Genomic DNA, 19367 nt, shown 5'->3' on the forward strand with positions numbered 1-19367 from the left:
GTCCGGGAGGATCCCACATGCCACGGAACGGCTGGGCCCGTGAGCCATGGCTGCTGAGCCTGCGCATCCAGAGCCTGTGCTCCACAACGGGAGAGGCCACAACAGTGAGAGGCCCGTGTACCGCAAAAAAAAAAAAGAAAAAAAAACATCAAACTGCAGGGAGAAACAGACTTATTCACAATTATAATCAGAGATTTCAACACCATTCTCAATAGCTGATAGAACAGGTGGACAAAAATGAGTAAAGAGGGACTTCCCTGGTGGCCCAGAGGTTAAGAATCCACCTTCCAGTGCAAGTGACGCGGTTCGATCCCTGGTCGGGGAACTAAGATCCCACATGCTGCGGGGCAACTAAGCCCATGTACTGCAACTACGGAGCCCACATGCCCTAGAACCTGCACACCACAACTACTGAGACTGTGCACCACAACTACTGAGCCCATGCACTCTGGAGCCCATGCACCACAACTAGAGAGAAGTCCACGCACTGCAACGAAGAGCCTGCACACCGCAATGAAAGACCCCACATGCCACAACAAAGATCCCATGTGCCACACCTAAGATCCGACGCAGCCAAATAAATTTTTTTTTAAAATGTGTAACCATATCTTTAAAATAAAAAAACAATGAGTAAAGAAATAAAAGACTTGAACACTACTATCAACCATCTTGACCTAATTGTCATTTATAAGAACACTGCAAACAACAACAGCAGAGTATAAAGTGCACATGAAAGAGTTACCAAGACAGACCATACTCTGGGCCATGAAACAAGTATCCATAAATTTAAAAGGATTCAAGTCATATAAAATAGGGTCTTTGAAAACAATGGAACTCAATTTGAAATCAGTAACAAAAATATCTCTAGAAAAAAAACTACTTGGAAATTATATAAGAGACATTGAAAGAATACATGGGTCAAAGAAGGAATCAAAAGTGAAATTAAAATGTATTCTGAACTGAAAAAAATGAAAATAACCATATGAGAATTTTCTGGGTTGCAGCTAAAACAGTACTCAGAAAAAATTAAGAACACTATAAGGATGTATGTATTACAGAAGAAGAATAGTCTTAAATCAGTGATCTCAACTTCTACTTTATTAATCCAAGGGAGAAAAAGAGCAAATGAAACACAAATTAAATGGGGAAAAATATTAATAGATTTCAGAGCAGAAATCAATGCAATAGAAAACAGAATAGCAATATACAATGAATGAAATCAAAAGTTGGTTCTCATATAACATCAGTAAAATTGAGAAACCTCTAGCCAGTCCAATCAAGGAAAAAAAAAAAGAAGACACAAATTATCAACATCAGGAATGAGAGAGATAAGACTACTACAGATTCTCCAAATATTAAAAAGACAATAAGGCAAAATAATAAACAACACTAAAAAAAATTGACAACTTAGGCAAAAATAAACAAATTCCTTATAGTTCACTGAAGAAGAAAAGGATCATATGAATAGGCCTTTACTTTAAAAATTAAATTTATAACCAAAAACCTTCTCCCAAAGAAAACTCTAGGCCAAGATGACTTCACTGGTGAATTCTATCACACACCTAAGTAAGAAATAAAACCAATTCTACATAAACTTCTCCAGAAAATTGAAGAAAATACTTCCCACTTGTCTTATGAAGCCAGCCTTATTACTCTGCTACCAAAACCAGACAGTATTACAGGAAAAGGAACTGTAGATCTATAACCCTCAGCAACACTGATACAAAAATTCTCCAAAAAAAATTTCTTAGCAAATTGAATCCAATGACATAAAAACAAGGATAATACAAAAAGATGAAGTGGGAAGGTTTTTTTTGGTGGGTATTTTTTGGGGGTTTTTTTGCGGGTTTTTTTGCGGTATGTGGGCCTCTCAGTGTTGTGGCCTCTCCCGTTGTGGAGCATAGGCTCCAGACGCGCAGGCTCAGCGGCCATGGCTCACGGGCCCAGCCACTCCGCGGCATGTGGGACCTTCCCGGACCAGGGCACGAACCCATGTCCCCTGCATCGGCAGGCAGACTCTCAACCACTGCGCCACCAGGGAAGCCCTTTTTTTTTTTTTAACAATCTTCAAATGTTTGAAACATCTGAAAATCAATCAATACATTTCAACGCATTATCAAACTGAAAAGAAAAAAACAATACAACCACCTAAGCAGAAGAAGACAAACCACTTGACAAAATCCAACAACAATTAATGAAAAAGCTCTCAGCTAGGCAGGAACAGAAGGGAATTTCTATAAGCTTATAGAAGATATCTAAAATAACTCAAAATTAACATCATACTTAATAGTGAAAGACTAAACGCTTTTCCCCTAAGACCGAGAACAAGACATAGATGTCTGCTGTCAATACTTCTATTAAACTCTGCACCAGAGGTTTTAGCTATTGCAAGAAGGCCACAAAAATAAACAAAAGACATCCAAATTGGAAATGAAGAACTAAAATTCTCTTTGTTTGCAGATAATATAATCATCTGTGTAGAAGATTCAATGGACTCTACAAGACAACTGCAAATAAGTACGTTTTGCAAAGTTTAGGTTATGAGATTAACATACATAATAACAATGAACAGTGGAAAACTGAAAATTAGGAAAAATACTATTTATAAGAACATAAAAAATATGAAATACACATAAACCCAAAAGACCTATACATTTAAAACTATTGATATAAGATTAATTAGGAAAATTAAAGAAGATATACACCATGTTTATGGATTAGAACTCCAATACTGTTAAGATATATTTTCCCCAAATTTACCTATATACTCAATGCATTTCAATCAAAAATCAGTAGACTTTTTTATAGAAATTGATGAGCTAATTCTAAAATTCATATGGAAATGCACAGGAACTAAAGTAGCCAAAACAATTTTGGAAAGAAAAAAAAAGCACAAAGAGAAATTACACTATCTAACTTTGAGATTACTATAAAGCAACAATAATCAGAATAATGTGATGCATTTTCAGAGTTAAGAGGAAAAGCTGACATACTCCTTGTTTTTCTTTGCGTTTCCAACCATTGTTCAACCGTTATCTCTCAACACTTCCTCTCTGAAAGGCAATACTACCAATTAAACCACTTCCTCTCAATCTATCACCTTTTCCTATCCCCTTTTCCCAACCCCCCAAATTCTCCTGCCCTCTTTATCTTAGCATTTGTCTCCATCTATCCCTCACCAAAATACCTGACACTTCAGTATACACATTGATGACTCCTTCTCTGTCCTGACCTCATAAATCCTCAATCTTCTTACCTGTTAATACTATTTCTTGTTCCTTTCACTACCTTACTTTTTTTTTTTAAGATTTTTTTAATGTGGAGCATTTTTAAAGTCTTTATTGAATTTGTTACAATATTGCTTCTGTTTTATGTTTTGGCTTTTTGGCTGCAAGGCATGTGGGATCTTAGCTCCCCAACGAGGGACCAAACCCACACCACCTGCACTGGAAGGGAAGTCTTAACCACTGGACCTCCAAGGGAAGTCCCATACTTTTCTAAACAGTATAATTTCAGTTAAACATAGTAAATAAAACACATGGCTATTTCTCACTCCTTTCCAAAACCCTACCAAAATATAATATAGTTACTTAAAATATAAATTCGCAATAACAAAGAAGATAGAAAAGGCAACAATCACAGATAAGACTTGCCAACAAAATGTTAGAAAATGTAAGTGGTAACTCATTAACATATCAGGAAAAGTTGAAACTTAAGTGTACGGAGGGGAGGTCAAGAAGAAAAGGCCACATGGTGGGAGGGGGAATTGAGGAAAATGATCAAAAGGTACAAACTTCCAGTTATAAGATAAATAAGTACTAGGGATATAATGTATAGCATGATGACTATAGTTAACACTGTTGTATGATAAAGTGAGTTGTTAAGTGAGTGCTTTCTAAGAGTTTTTATCAAAAAGAGAAATTGTTTTCTTTTCTTTTTATTATTTGGATATCAGCTAAATCTACTATGGTAATCATTTCACAACATAACATAAATCAAACCATCATGCTGGACTTCCCTGGTGGTGCAGTGGTTAAGAATCTGCCTGCCAATGCAGGGGATATGGGTTCGATCCCTGATCCGGGAAGATCCCACATGCTGGGAAGCAACTAAGCCCATGTGCCACAACTACTGAGGCTGCGCTCTAGAGCCTGTGAGCCACAACTACTGAACCCATGTGCCACAACTACTGAACCCATGTGCCACAACTACTGAAGCCCGCCCACCTAGAGCCCGTGCTCCGCAACAAGAGAAGCCACGACAATGAGAAGCCCACGCACCGCAATGAAGAGTAGCTCCCACTTGCTGCAACTAAAGCCCGCGTGCAGCAATGAAGACCCAATGCAGCCAGAAATAAATAAATTTATTAAAAATAAAAGAATGAGGAAGCCCTTTTTTAAAAAAAATCATGCTATACACTTTAAACCTATACAGTGATGTATGTCAATTATATCTCAATGAAACTGGGGGGAGAAAAAGAAGAAAAGACCAGTTTATAGGGTCAGATAACTCCAATAAAGCTCAGGAACTGGAGAAATCTAAATGAAGAAAAAGGAGAGGGCACCGAAACAGAAGGATTGATTCAGTCTATATAAGGAACAGCCAGAATTCTAGTTCCTATTGCTCAGTCCACAGACATGCAACTATTCTTCCCCCAGTGCAGAAGAAAACAAGAGGAAAAAATTAACCAGAGAGCTTTTGGACTCAGAGACACCAGGCAGCTTACCAAAAACAGGAGGATTAACTAAAATATGACTCTTTGAACACTCAATCTACTTTCCCTATCTATTCCTATAACATAACAGAGTAGTCAAACAAAATACAGGACACCAGTTAAATTTGAATTTCAGATAAAAAATAAATAATTTTTAGTGTATGCATTTCTCAAATATTGTACGCAAATTTAACTGGTGTTCTATATTTTAATTTGCTACATCTGGCAACCCTACCTTCAGACTAGAGACTAAAGAATGGTTCTTTGGGGAATCTCATTGGCCCAGGAAAGGATGTTAAAGATATGAACATTAGGAGTTCTCAGCAACATCACAGATCTTTACCTGATCACACATACCACATACACACATTCCCCATAAGAAACAGAGTTTCTTCTACAATTTACTCAAATCCTAAGACCCATGAGTGCAAGAAACACACTAACTTTTTTAACTTTCCAAGTAAGGTAAAAAAAAATTTTAACTTTGAATAAATATAGTGAAGTGTGAAGTAAGACAATGAAAATAAACAGAGCGAAAATCCAAAACTATTAAGGTGTGTAATATTTCATATTTTATGCCTTCAAAGGACAATTAGCAGTGCAATTTTGGCCTTTATTTTTATAGCCCTTATTTTTAAATTTTATACTTTATAATCTTGGAGCTAAAAAACCATATTGTTTATCCAAAGGATTTTTATGTGTGATTAAATCATCAATATATTAGTATTTTAGTAATGAAATGACAGCAGAGAATATCTACATGTTAAAATACTCCATGTGATTCACTATACAAATGATTCACAGAAGAATGCAGGGAAGGTGGGTTATAATGAAAGTTTGTGTCAAAAGAAGAAAACAGCGGGGCTCAAGGAACCCAAGGAGGTAGGGTTTGTAAGAAGGGTTCTCAAACCTAACTAATCATTAGAATAATCTGGACATCTATTGGAAAAAAGGATTTCAAAGTTCAAAAATTTCAGACCTACTGACTCAGAATATCAGGAGCTGGGCCCAAATTTTACAATTTTTGAAACTTTCCCCATGAGATTCTGATAATCAGCAAGATTTTGGAAGATTTTAGAATGCTGACTTAGGTACGTTTATTCAATAGTATGATCTATTTGCCTTAAGGACAACTATGATGCTATAGACAATAAATGATGAAATCATTCTTCTTACCTTGGATACATTGCTGACATAATTCATTTGGATAGTACTTTCCTTATCAACTTGATTACAAAGGTTCTGTAAAGTAGATGCATATTCTTTATCACTTTTTATTCTCAGGGCCATAAATTTCTTCACTGTTTCCAGTAACCGTAATTCCCAGTCTTGCAATTTTAACACAGCTTCATGTGAATTCTTCAGGTCACTCCCAAACCCCATTTTTGTAAGGCACTGTCTTATCCTCCACGCTGCACAATTGAGCCGTCTAATCAGCGCATATCTGTGTATGTAAACAGAAGAAAAGAATCTTAAATCAAAAGGAAATTAGTCTTCAAAGCAAAGTTATGGCCCATTCTTTTTAGAGTAAAAAAAAAAAAAAAAATCACTATAACTGAATGCTTTCCCCAAAAAATCAGGAACAAGATGAGAATGTCCAATCTCACCACTTCTATTCAACACTGTAATGGAGGTTCCAGTCAGTACAATGAAATAAGTGAAATAATTTCCAATGAATTTGGAATGGAAGAAGTAAAACTATTTGCAGATGACGTATATAGAAAATATATATTCTTCACAGTCTCCAACACTTGATATTATCTGTCTTTTTGATTATGGACATCTTAGTGGTGTGAAATGGTATCTCATTGTGGTTTTGATTGATATTTTCACTATACAAATGATTCACAGAAGAATGCAGGGAAGGTGGGTTATAATGAAAATTGGATTCCACATGCAAAAGAGTTAAGCAGTATGTCTCTTTAGACCATACACAAAAAATTAAATCTAAAGGAATCACAGATCTAAATATCAGAGCTAAAACTATAAAACTCTCAGAAGAAAATATAGTAGTAAATCTTCGTGACCTTGGTCCAGGCAATGGTTTCTAAATATGACACCAAAAGTGCAAGCAACAAAATAAAAATATGTAAATTTGTTTTCATCAAAATTAAAAACTTCTGTACTTTGAAGGCCACCATCAAGTAACTGGTAAGACCACAGAATGGGGAAAATATTTACAAAGCATATATCTGATCAGGGACTTTTATCTGGATTATATAAAGAATTCTTACAACTCAATAATAACAAGACAAACCAATTAAAAATGGGCAAAAGATCTGAGTAGACATTTCTCCAAATAAGATTTACAGACGTCCACTAAGCACATGAAAAGATGTTCAATATCATTAGCCATTAGGAAAATATCAATCAAAACCACAATGAGATACCATTTCACACCACTAAGATGTCCATAATCAAAAAGACAGATAATATCAAGTGTTGGAGACTGTGAAGAAATTAGAACCATCAGATACTGGTGGTGTAAATGTAAAATGGATAGTTCCTCAAAACTTAAACACAGAGTTATTATATATGACCCAGAAATTCCACTCTTAGGTATGTACCCAAGAGAAATAAAAACATATGCCCACACAAAAACTTGTGCATGAATATTCGAGCAGAATTATTCATAATAGTCACAAAGGGGAACAACCCAAATGTTCATCAACTGATGAATGGATAAATAAAACAATGTATCCACACAATGAAATTGGCAACGGTAATGAATGAAATGTTGAAACAAGCTACAGCATGGATAAACCTTGTAAACATGCTAAGTGAAAGAAGCCAAACACAAAAGACTGACATGTTGTGCTGTCTTCTTATATGAAATGTCCAAAATCTATTTTTAGAGGCATAAATCAAATTAGTATTGACTAGAGCTGGCAAATTTGTGAAGAAATGAGGAGTGACTGCTAACGGGTACTGGATTTCCTTTTGGAGTGAGTAGAGGGCTCTAAAATTGATTGTGGTAATGGTTGCACAACTCTGTGAACAGAATAAAAACCATTAAATTGTACAGTTTAAATGGGTGAATTCTTCAGCATGTGAGTTATAGCTCAAAGTTGTTAAAAAAAAATCTCTGCAGTATAACTTATAATCATCTAAAGGTCAGTTATCAGACACCCCAAAGTTATTCCTGCTTGTTTGCTATAAATCCCAAGAACTATGATAGAATTTATTTTCCCCTCCAGTCTCCTAGAATTTCAAGCAGTGAATCTTTTAGGGTCAGTTAGAAAAAATAAGGAAACACATCTTTTATTTTTAAGTCTGGCTCATCATATCAGAAGTCAATTTAATTCAGCTGAAATCCTCTAACCTATAAGAAAAATAAGAAAAGGTTTCTCTCTCTAAGCTCAGTGATACCATCTAAAGAGATGGTAAAAATGTGTGGGTTTTCCAAATAGAAAACAAATTCCAATATTTTCCCAACTGAAACCTGTCTGGTTTTATGATCAAACAAGTAGAGCGGGAAAAAGGTTGTGGAAAAATGTACTCCATCAAGGTTTCCAAAGTTGCAAGCAGGACACTAAATGGACCTTAACATAAATAAGTCAATAAAAGTAATTGACTTATTCACTTTAATATCAAGTAGGATAATTCCAGTTTATTCACTTTGTAGATAGTAGCTTTAAAAAATTTACTTTGATATACTGTATCTTTATGGGTCACAAAAAAGAACATTTTTCTGTTATTTTACTTATAGCTCAACTAAGTCTCAGTGAAGATATACTCTATCTCATACCATGCTTTCAATGGAAGAATAAGAAATTTTTTTCCAAAGAAAGGTGAAACGTTTCGCTTTTTTTTTTAAAACTATATCTGAGATTGTGGTTCGTTTTATTCTGTAGCTTGGAATAAACATCACTTCTGCTTCTAAATGCATCTAGCTGCGGTCAAAGCTTTGACAATAGTTTTTTTCTCTCATTATTAGGAATTTCAAAAGGATTATGAAGAGCTTAGATGAATAAAAAGGGAAACAATCTGGCAGCTATCTGAGAAACACTCCAGCCCACCCTAAGGGCTTATTTATGTACACCAGTATTCTAGGTCAGGGTGAATATAAAATAATTTAATACATGGTACGACTCCTTGAGGAATCACAAATAATAAAAATTTTTAAAAACAGCTCCATAATTAACTGATTATGTCTAATTATTAAATTTGTAGAGATTATAAATACTTCAAGGAATTAAAGGGAATGGTATCCTACAGATAATTTTTCCACAGATGTCAAATGATACACATAAGACTATTCAATTCAGTAGTGTTTGGAATTTTTTTTAAAACTGGAAATATTAATTAAAAGGAACTGACTAGGTAAATTACAATCAAAGCTGCTGCAGTTGATTGTATTGATAACTGAGAAATCCTAGGGAGTACCATTCAAATCATAGTCTGTGTGAATCTGTTCAGTGTCCAACATTCACAACCATATGTGGTAGATGTGATCATGGCATATTCATTCAGTGGAGTATCATTCAGCCCTAATATAAAAATGAGAAAACTTGTGTATTGATTGGGAAATATCATTAACAATTATTAATAGAAAAAAGTAAGATACAGAACTTGGTATGCTTACATTGTGTAAAAAGGAGGAAGAATAATAAAAATTAAATTTACTTAAGTGCATAAAATATTTCTAGAAGAACACACAGTGGCTGGGACACAGGAATGGGAAGGAGACTCTTCATTATATACTCCTTTGTACATTTGAATTTTGTTTTAAGTGAACATATTGCTATTACTTATTCAAAAATTAATTAAAGAATTTTTGAAGAGAAAAAGAAAAAATTAATGAAACCTGAAGTAATCCAGAAAAGTTTCCTAGAAATGGCAAGACATGAGTTAAGGTTGGAAAAACCATGATTTAGATAAAAAGGTTAAAAAGGAAATGTATTTCAGGAAGCAATATGGGGAATATAAGTGACTAGGGGGTGAAGTAAACCAAGAAATGTCTCCAAAATCAAGCTATATGTGGCAAGCAGTGGCAGATGGCATGCCAATTTACCTCTTGCTATTCTAACGTTAAGGAAACTAATAAGGCTCAAACTCCTTAACTGGTGTTTAAGGCAAAATAACAAGATCATGAATGTGATGTTTTAAATGGTTAGTTTGCTGGTGCTAGTTACGCAAGTGTGTTCAGTTGGTGAAATTTCATAAAGCTGAGCGTCTGTGATTTGTGCACTTTTCTATATGTATGTCATAGTTAATTTAAAAAGAGACATAGAGATAGAGTTTAATCTGGAAGCTAGGTATAAAATAGCTTGAAGACAGCAAAAACATAAAATGAGACATAAGAAGGCAAATTAATAAGTCACTACAGCTATACAGCTTGAGAAATGAGGATCTATAATTGACAATGTCAGTGAGAGTTAAGACCAAAGAGGCTTGACCTGGTAAATGGATTTAAAGAAAAGAGAGACAGATGATACAATGATAACTTCAAGGCTTTAATAATAAATGATGACAATATCAATAGAAATGGAAGAATGAGAATACGGAGCTACTTTAAAGAAAATACATTCATTTCAGCAGGAAATAAATGCTTAGGTAAAATACAAGGCTAAGGATACAAATTTGAGAGTCAGCTGCTTAAAGGTGATAAAACCAATAGATTGAATGTTGACAGAAAAGCAGAGAATTACAAGGACAAAGCCCATGAGAATGTATCAATGGAGGAACTAGAAGAAGAAAAGCCAAAGGGTAGAGATTAAGTAAGCATAAAAGAGGTTTGACAGAGTTACAGATGATGGGATATAAAAGAAGTTATTAGCAATGTCGAATGTCAGAGAGAGATGTGAAAACTGCAAAAAGTCATTATTGGAATTTTCAGGTAAAGCCAGTATAGTAAAAGAAGTACTTCAGAAGCTCCTACCACCAATAACTAATAAAAAGAACAAAAACTGTTAAGAAAAAACAAAAATTTAAACATATCATCAGCAAATAAAGGAGTAAAACTTTATGCCACAAGTTTCACAGCATAGTTTCAAAGGAAAAAAAGAGAAAATTCTGGTGCTCTAGGCAGCATGGAAATGTGCCCAACGCTACCCCTCAACTTTCAGAAGATATCCCGAGGAAGAAGAATTAACAAAATCCTGAGAATTCACACTGGATACTCCAAGATGAAAAGAAGCAGCATACACTGAACAGACCAACCTAGGGAAAAATCAAGAAAATATCTAAAGGAATATTACTCAGCCATAAAAAGAAATGAAACTGAGTTATTTGTAGTGAGGTGGATGGACCTAGAGTCTGTCATACAGAGTGAAGTAAGTCAGAAAGAGAAAAACAAATACCGTATGCTAACATAAATATATAGAATCTAAAAAAAAAATGGTTCTGAAGAACCATAGGGAATGATAAGCTGGGAAGAAGTGAGAGACTGGCATTGACATATATACACTACCAAATGTAAAACAGATAGCTAGTGGGAAGCAGCCACAGAGCACAGGGAGATCAGCTCGGTGCTTTGTGACCACCTAGAGGGGTGGGATAGGGAAGGCGGGAGGGAGACACAACAGGGAGGGGATATGGGGATATATGTATTCGTATAGCTGATTCACTTTGTTATACAGCAGAAACTAACACAACAATGTAAAGCAATTATACTCCAATAAAGATGTTAAAAAAAAAAAAAAAGAAAACTAAAGAAAGAAGCTTCTCTGTACCAAGACAGGACCTCAGAAAAATGCAGGGAGGGCAGCCTTGGCTTGCCATTTTCCAGGGCTCTATGAAGAACTGGTGGATGAAATTAAATCCAGAAGTACAGGATGTTTAATGGAATCTCATAAGAGAGAGTAAATCTCAGGGCCCCCAACAAGGCCAAACTCAGTCCCAGCCAATACCTCCCCACCCCTCTATCGCCATGCTCATATGACAAATAAACCAAAATTAAAAGTAAAACCTAGGAATTCCCTGGTGGCGCAGTGGTTAAGAATCCGCCTGCCAATGCAGGGGACACGGGTTCGAGCCCTGGTCCAGGAAGATCTCACATGCCGTGGAGCAACTAAGCCCATGCACCACAACTACTGAGCCTGCGCTCTAGAGTCCGCGAACCACAACTATTGAGCCCGCATGCCACAACTACTGAGTCCATGCACCTAGAGCCCGTGCTCTGCAACAAGAGAAGCCACCACAATGAGAATCCCACGCATCACAACGAAGAGTAGCCCCTGCTCGATGCAACTAGAGAAAGCCTGTGTGCAGCAATGAAGACCCAATGCAGCCAAAAATTAAAAATAAATTTAAAAAAAAAGTAAAACCGGGCTTCCCTGGTGGCGCAGTGGTTGAGAGTCCGCCTGCCGATGCAAGGGACACGGGTTCGTGCCCTGGTCTGGGAAGATCCCACATGCCGCGGAGCTGCTGGGCCCGTGAGCCATGGCTGCTGAGCCTGCGCGTCCGGAGCCTGTGCTCCGCAATGGGAGAGAGGTCGCGACAGTGAGAGGCCCGCGTACCGCAAAAAAGAAAAAAAAAAAAAAAGTAAAACCTAGCTTCTGACCCAAACAAGATGGCATAGACCATTTTTCCCAGCTCAGCCCCACAAAACACAACTATAAACACTGAAAATAGCAAAAGAGACGACCAAAGAATAACTCTGAGAGGTAGAAAAGGGAAACTCCTTTGGCCCTAGGACTGGAAGAACAGCACAGAAGCAGGGTATCTTGTACCCCCCTCACCAAACAGAAAACGGTCATCCATTTCTGACTTTTCCCAACTTCCAGTCTGGGAACAAAAGGCAGTCCGTGTAGGCTAACTCCTCCCAGGATCTGACAAGAGTCCCTCTGACTACATCAGGCAAGCCAGACACCACCAGCAAGGGAGACAGATTATGAGCCTCACCAAAAACAAACAGCCAGGGGAAGCATTCTCCTTCCCTGATAGGCCTGAGAATCCCATTTTCTGCCAAAAGAAACGGAACTAGGCAGGAAGAACCAGCAAGAGAGATCCAGCAATAGCAAGCAGCCCAGTCAGAAAGCCTCCCTGTCCCCACAGGTCCAAGGATCACCTTTCCCACCCAGAAACACCAGAGCAGGTACACAGAACTGGCAAAAGGGACCCAGCTCTAGCAAGAGGTTCAGTCCAGGAAGCTCCTTGTTCTCTGCGAGTCCAAGATTCTCCTTTCCTGACCAGAGACTGTAGGGCAGCTAGGGGGCATGGTAAAGAAATCCTATCTCACCCCTTCTCTAACCAATAGACATCTAGTACTGCTCAGCCTAAGAAAAATGTCTTCTACTCCCTCAAGCAGCACCACCACCATCAAGAATCAGTGGGAGCCCTAGTGATACCAGATAAAGCAAACCAAAATAACAGCACAAAGACTCAAAATTAAACTGTCACTGGAACCACAGCCCACAAAAATAGGCCAAGAACTGCATGTTAAATCTAACCAGAGTGACTGACTGCCTGTAAAAATAAAAGATTGAAATAGGCTATTGAAATAGAGTCTCCTAACATAATAGATAAAATATCTAGGCTTCAATTGAAAATCACCTGTCATATCAAGAACCAAGAAAAATAATCACAAGTTAAAAAAGAAAGGACAATCAACTTATGCCAACAACAAGATGAATCAGATGTTGGAATTATCAGAAAATGATTTTAAATCAGCCATCATAGAAATGCTTCAACAATCGATCACAAATTCTCTTAAAACAAATGTAAACCAACAATTACAAATTCCCTTAAAACAACTGTAAAATTAGAAAATCTAAGCAAAAAATAGAAGTTATTAAAAAACATGGAAATTATAGAACTAAAAAATATAATAACAGGAATAAAAAACTCACTAGATGAGCTCAACAGTAGACAACAAAGGATACAATCAGTGAATGTAAGAAAGAGGAATAGAATTCAACCAATCCAAACAACATTGAGAAAATATACAGAAAATAAGAAGAAGAATAAGCAAAGCCTCAGGGACCTGCAGGACAATAACAGAAGACCCAACATTTGTATCGTCTGAGTTTCAGAAGGAGAGAAGAAAGTAGGGCTGAAAGAGTATTCAAAAAAATATGTCCAACTTGGTGAATGAGAAATCAAGACAGTGTGGTATTAGTAGAGGATAGACAGTAGATGAATGGAACAGAATAAAGAACCCAGAAATAGACCCACATAAATATGCTCAACTACTTTTTGACAAAGGTCCAGAAGCAATTCAATGAAGGAAAACTAGCCTTTTCAATAAATGGTACTGGAGCAATTGGATATCTATAGGCCAAAAAAAGAAAAAAAAGAATGAACTCTGACCTAACACCTTACACAAAAATTAATTCAAAAACTTAAACATAAACGTAAAACTGCAAAACTTCTATGAAAAAAGAAACAGAAGGAAATCTTCAGGATCTAAAGCTAGGCAAAGTTCTTAGACTTGAAACAAAAAAACACAATCCAGGGCTTCGCTGGTGGCGCAGTGGTTGAGAGTTCACCTGCCGATGCAGGGGACACGGGTTCGTGCCCCGGTCCGGGAAGATCCCACATGCCGCGGAGCGGCTGGGCCCGTGAGCCATGGCCGCTAAACCTGTGCGTCCGGAGCCTGTGCTCCGCAAAGGGAGAGCCCACAACAGTGAGAGGCCCGTGTACCGCAAAAAAAAATAATTAATTAAATTTTTAAAAAACACAATCCATACAAGGAAAAATTGATAAATTGGGCTCATCAAAAGTAAAAAGGTTGCCCTGTGAAAACCCATGAGAAGATGAGAAAAAGACAGGCTATAGACTGGGAGAAAATATTTGCAAACCACATATCTGACAGAGAACTAGTGCCTAGAATTCATAAGACCTCTTAAAATTCAACATTTAAAAACAACAACAATCCAACTAGAAAATGAGCGGAAGACATGAACAGACATTTCACAGAAAAGGATATAAAAATGGCGAATGAGCACACAAAAAGATGTTCGACATAAATTAGCCTTCAGGGAAATGCAATTAAAACCACATGGAGATACCACTACATACCTATCAGAATGGCTAAAATAAAATATAATGACAAGACCAAACACTTGTAAGGATATGGAAAAAGTGCATCATTCATTTGTTGCTGGTTAGTAGACAAAAAATGGTACAGCCACTCTGGTGTCTTATAAAACTAAACATTCAACTACCATATGACCCAACAATTGCACTCTTGGACATTTATGCCATAGAAATGAAAACATATGTTCACACAAAAACCTGTACACAAATGTTCATAGCAGCTTTATTTGTAATAGCCAAAAGCTGGAATCAGCACAGGGATCCTTCAACAGGTGAATGCATACCATGGAATACTACCCACATTAAAAAGGAACAGTCTATCAACATAGACAACAACTAGCACGAATCTTCAGGAATCCTGCTGAACGAAAAAAGCCAACCCCACAAAGTTATATACTGTATGATTCCATTTATATAACATTCTTGAAGTGAAAAAATTTTGGGAAAAGGACAGATTAGGGGTAGCCAGGGTTTAGGGCCTGCAGAGTGGAAAAGGGAGGTAAGAATGGTTATAGAAGGAGGATACAAGGGATTCTAGTAGTGTTGGAACTGTTCAGTACCTTGATGGTAGTGGTGGATACATGAATCTAGACAAGTAATAAAATGTTACAGAACTTAACATACACACAACAAAGGAGTACAATTAAAACTGGAGAAATATGAATAAGATTAGTGGATTATGTCAATCTTAATATCCTGGTTGTCACAGTTTTGCAAAATGTTACCATGAGGGGAAACTAGACCAAATGTACAAGGAATTATTATTTCATACAATTGCGTATGAATCTACAATTACCTCAAAAGAAATTTCAATTTAAAAAAAAAAGTAATGCCCAGACCTCAAACTACAGGTCGGGGGAAGAACAATAACGTGGAGAGGGTGTCACAAATTTAGCTACATTCTTCCACAAGTAATAGAGCAAAAGCTGCCTATGTCAACCATAAGGAAGATGAAAAAAGAAATTACAAGGAAATTATACAATCATACTGTAGCCAAAAATTACAAAGAGAGAGAGAGAGCAAGCAGGCGGGGGTACAATACAGACTGATTTGTAATATAAGTTCCAATTGGGCAAGGAATTACTCTGATCTCTTCCCCCACTATCATCTCCAGTGCTTAAAACAGTGCCTTGCATATATAGTAGACAATAAAAATCTGTTAAATGAATTAACTGGTTGAGGCTACACAGCATTATACATGCATCTCCTCATGCCCTACAATCCCTACTTAGCCCTCTTCATTCTTTAGGATACTTAGTGATTCTAGGTATTAATTCTATTATTACTTGTAACACGAGGTATCAAATTTACAACCCTAACCTATAGGTTAAAATTCAAACTCCTTTGCCTGGTAATCCAAGCTGGCCCCAGACAGCCTTCCACCCTATAGTTTTCTACCTATGGTCCCTTAAATGTCTCATGATCATACCTCTGTAGCTTTGCAGATGTTGTTCCTTCAGTCTAAATGTTTTTATCCCTTGCCTGCCTGCAGAATTTTCAACAACTAAACTGTAAAGTTGTTTTCTCTGTGAAACCTTCTCTGACCATCCCCACAACCATAATTACCCAGTCCAACTTCGGTGTTCCCTTTTCTCAGATCTCAGGGATCATGTATGTACCTGTGATTAATATAACACCTCTCATAGTATATTTTAATTATTTGTTCAGGTATATTTCTCCCATCAAACTACGATATACATGAAAATAAGAATATTACAGAGTTTTCACTTTTATAACACTGGGGCTAAAATTACTATCCATATACAGTAGGTATTCAATTTATTATAAATAATTGCAAGAGCAAACCCATTTTTTAAAAGATTTGTAAATGAGATTTTAAAATAAGAATTTCTATAATTTAGTGGATACTGAGTACAAATCAGGCAGAAATAGAGTATTATACAAAACTACAGGCATGTCATTAGCAAAGATGTCTATTTTAAGATAGCATCTTTTAAAATACACATCTTTTTAAAAGGCAAAACTAATAAATAGCATCTTTCTTAAAAGGTAAAACTAGTAAAAGTCCTAAAAACATTATTGACTATTTAAATTTATTTAAATCTTTCTTATTTAATGGCATTCAGCTTGGTATTTAGGATCAAGTGAGTTATGTTGAGTTTTCAATTCACCATAAATAGTGATTAAAAACTTTAAAAGAACCATTAAAAACTGCCATATTTTCAAAAATTAGAATTTCATCCTGTATAAAATAGATCTATAAATACATACTTCTTAAACAAAAATGGACACTATTTAATACCAAAATATAAAACAGATAACTAGTTTCCTTGACAGGACAATAGAATTCCCATGGTACTTCTTATAAATATAAGGGTATAGGCAAGTATTTCTTCTAAAATGCCTCTTGTTTTTCAACTTTTGGCTCCACAATTTTTTTACATCCTGGAAACTTTTTTACATTCTCCAAATATACAGAGAAAATACTGCTTTTATATAGCATAAAGAAACTTTAATCTGTACTGAATACTTCCAAGTAAGGAAAATTTATGTTAACACAGATGATATATTGTTGTCACAAATATTTCTTTAATCATTTCATTTTTTAACATTGAAAATAAATTCAAATATACCACAAAGGTATGCTTACATAGAAAAATCAAAAAATAAGTGAATAAAAGCTGTGCCATAGAAACAGGAAATCTTTCATTCTTCCTCCAAGACAAATTTTCATAAGCGGACAAGAAATTTAATAGGAAGATGGCAGAGTAGAAGGACGTGCTCTAACTCCCTCGTGTGAGAACACCGGAATCACAACTAGCTGCTGGACAATCATAGACAGGAAGACACTGGAACTTACCAAAAAAGATACTCCACATCCAAAGACAAAAGAGAAGGCACATTGAGATGGCAGGAGGGGCACAATCACAGTAAAATCAAATCAACAACTGCTGGGTGGGTGACTCACAGGCTGGAGAACCCTTATACCACAGAAGTTCACCCACTGGACAGAAGGTTCTGAGCCCCACGTCAGGCTTCCCAACCTGGGGGTCTGGCAACACGAGGAGTAATTCCTAGAGAATCACACTTTGAAGGCTAGTGGGATTTGATTGCAGGACTTTGACAGGACTGGGGGAAACAGAGACTCCACTCTTGGAGGGCACACACAAAGCAGTGTGCACATTGGGACCCAGGGGAAGGAGCAGTGACCCCAGGGGAGACTGAACCAGACCTACCTGCTAGTGTTGGAGGGTCTCCTGCAGAGGCGGGGTGGGGGGGGCTGTGGCTCACCGTGGGGACAAGGACACTGGCAGCAGAAGTTCTGGGAAGTACTCCTTGGCGTGAGCCCTCCCAGAGTCTGTCATTAGCCCCACCAAAGAGCCCAGGTACACTCCAGTGTTGGGTTGCCTCAGGCTAAACAACCAACAGGGAGGGAACCCAGCCCCACCCATCAACAGACAAGCAGATTAAAGTTTTACTGAGCTCTGCCCACCAGAGCAAGACTGAGCTCTACCCACCACAAGTCCCTCCCATCAGGAAGCTTGCACAAACCTCTTAGATAGCCTCATCCACCAGACGGCAGACAGCAGAAGAAAGAAGAACTACAATCCTGCAGCCTGTGGAACAGAAACCACATTCACATAAAGATAGACAAGATGAAAAGGCAGAAGCCTATGTACCAGATGAAGGAACAAGATAAAACCCCAGAAAAACAACTAAATGAAGTGGAGATAGGTAACCTTCCAGAAAAGGAATTCAGAATAAGGAGAGTGAAGATGACCCAGGACCTTGGAAAGAGAATGGAGGCAAAGATGGAGAAGACGCAAGAAATGTTTAACAAAGACCAGGAAGAATTAAAGAACAAACAAACAGAGATGAACCATACAATAACTGAAATGAAAACTACACTAGCAGGAATCAATAGCAGAATAACTGAGGCAGAAGAACAGATAAGTGACCTGGAAGACAGAATGGTGGAATTCACTGCTGCAGAACAGAATAAAGAAAAAAAATTAAAAGAAATGAAGACAGCCTAAGAGGCCTCTAGGACAACATTAAATGCAACAACATTCGCATTATAGGAGTCCCAGAAGGAGAAAAGAGAGAGGAAAGACCATAGAAAATATCTGAAGAGAGTATGGTTGAAAACTTCCCTAACATGGGAACGGAAATAGCCACCCAAGTGCAGGGAGTGCAGTGAGTCCCATACAGGATAAACCCAAGGAGAAACACGCCAAGACACATAGTAATCAAATTGGCAAAAATTAAAGACAAAGAAAAATTATTGAAAGCAGCAAAGGAAAAATGACAAAAAACATACAAGGGAACTCCCATAAGGTTAAAAGCTGATTTCTCAGCAGAAACTCTACAAGCCAGAAGGGAGTGGCATGATATACTTAAAGTGATGAAAGGGAAGAAGCTACAACCAAGATTACTCTACCCGGCAAGAATCTCATTCAGATTCGATGGAGAAATCAAAAGCTTTACAGACAAGCAAAACCTAAGAGAATTCAGCACCACCAAACCAGCTCTACGGCAAATGCTAAAGGAACTTCTCTAAGTGGGAAACAGAAGAGAAGAAAACAACCTACAAAAACAAACCCAAAACAATTAAGAAAATGGTCATAGGAACATACATTTCAATAATTACCTTAAACGTGAATGGATTTAATGCTCCAGCCAACAGAAAGACACAGGCTTGCTGAATGGA

General features: G+C 37.1%; 1 protein-coding gene across 3 annotated transcripts in view; it reads right to left on the minus strand.

The window, feature by feature from the left end:
• Nucleotides 1-19367, minus strand: part of FER (FER tyrosine kinase) — a 470748-nt gene that overhangs the window by 421456 nt on the left and 29925 nt on the right. For all 3 annotated transcript variants that reach the window (XM_082836311.1, XM_082836310.1, XM_082836313.1), the window contains one exon: nucleotides 5891-6158. In XM_082836311.1, the coding sequence (XP_082692437.1) occupies nucleotides 5891-6097 (207 nt within the window). In that variant the 5' untranslated portion in view covers nucleotides 6098-6158. The remainder of the gene's footprint in view (nucleotides 1-5890; nucleotides 6159-19367) is intronic.

Source organism: Leucopleurus acutus, assembly GCF_964270905.1.
Source record: "Leucopleurus acutus genome assembly, chromosome: 3".
NCBI classification, from domain to species: Eukaryota; Metazoa; Chordata; class Mammalia; order Artiodactyla; family Delphinidae; genus Leucopleurus; species Leucopleurus acutus.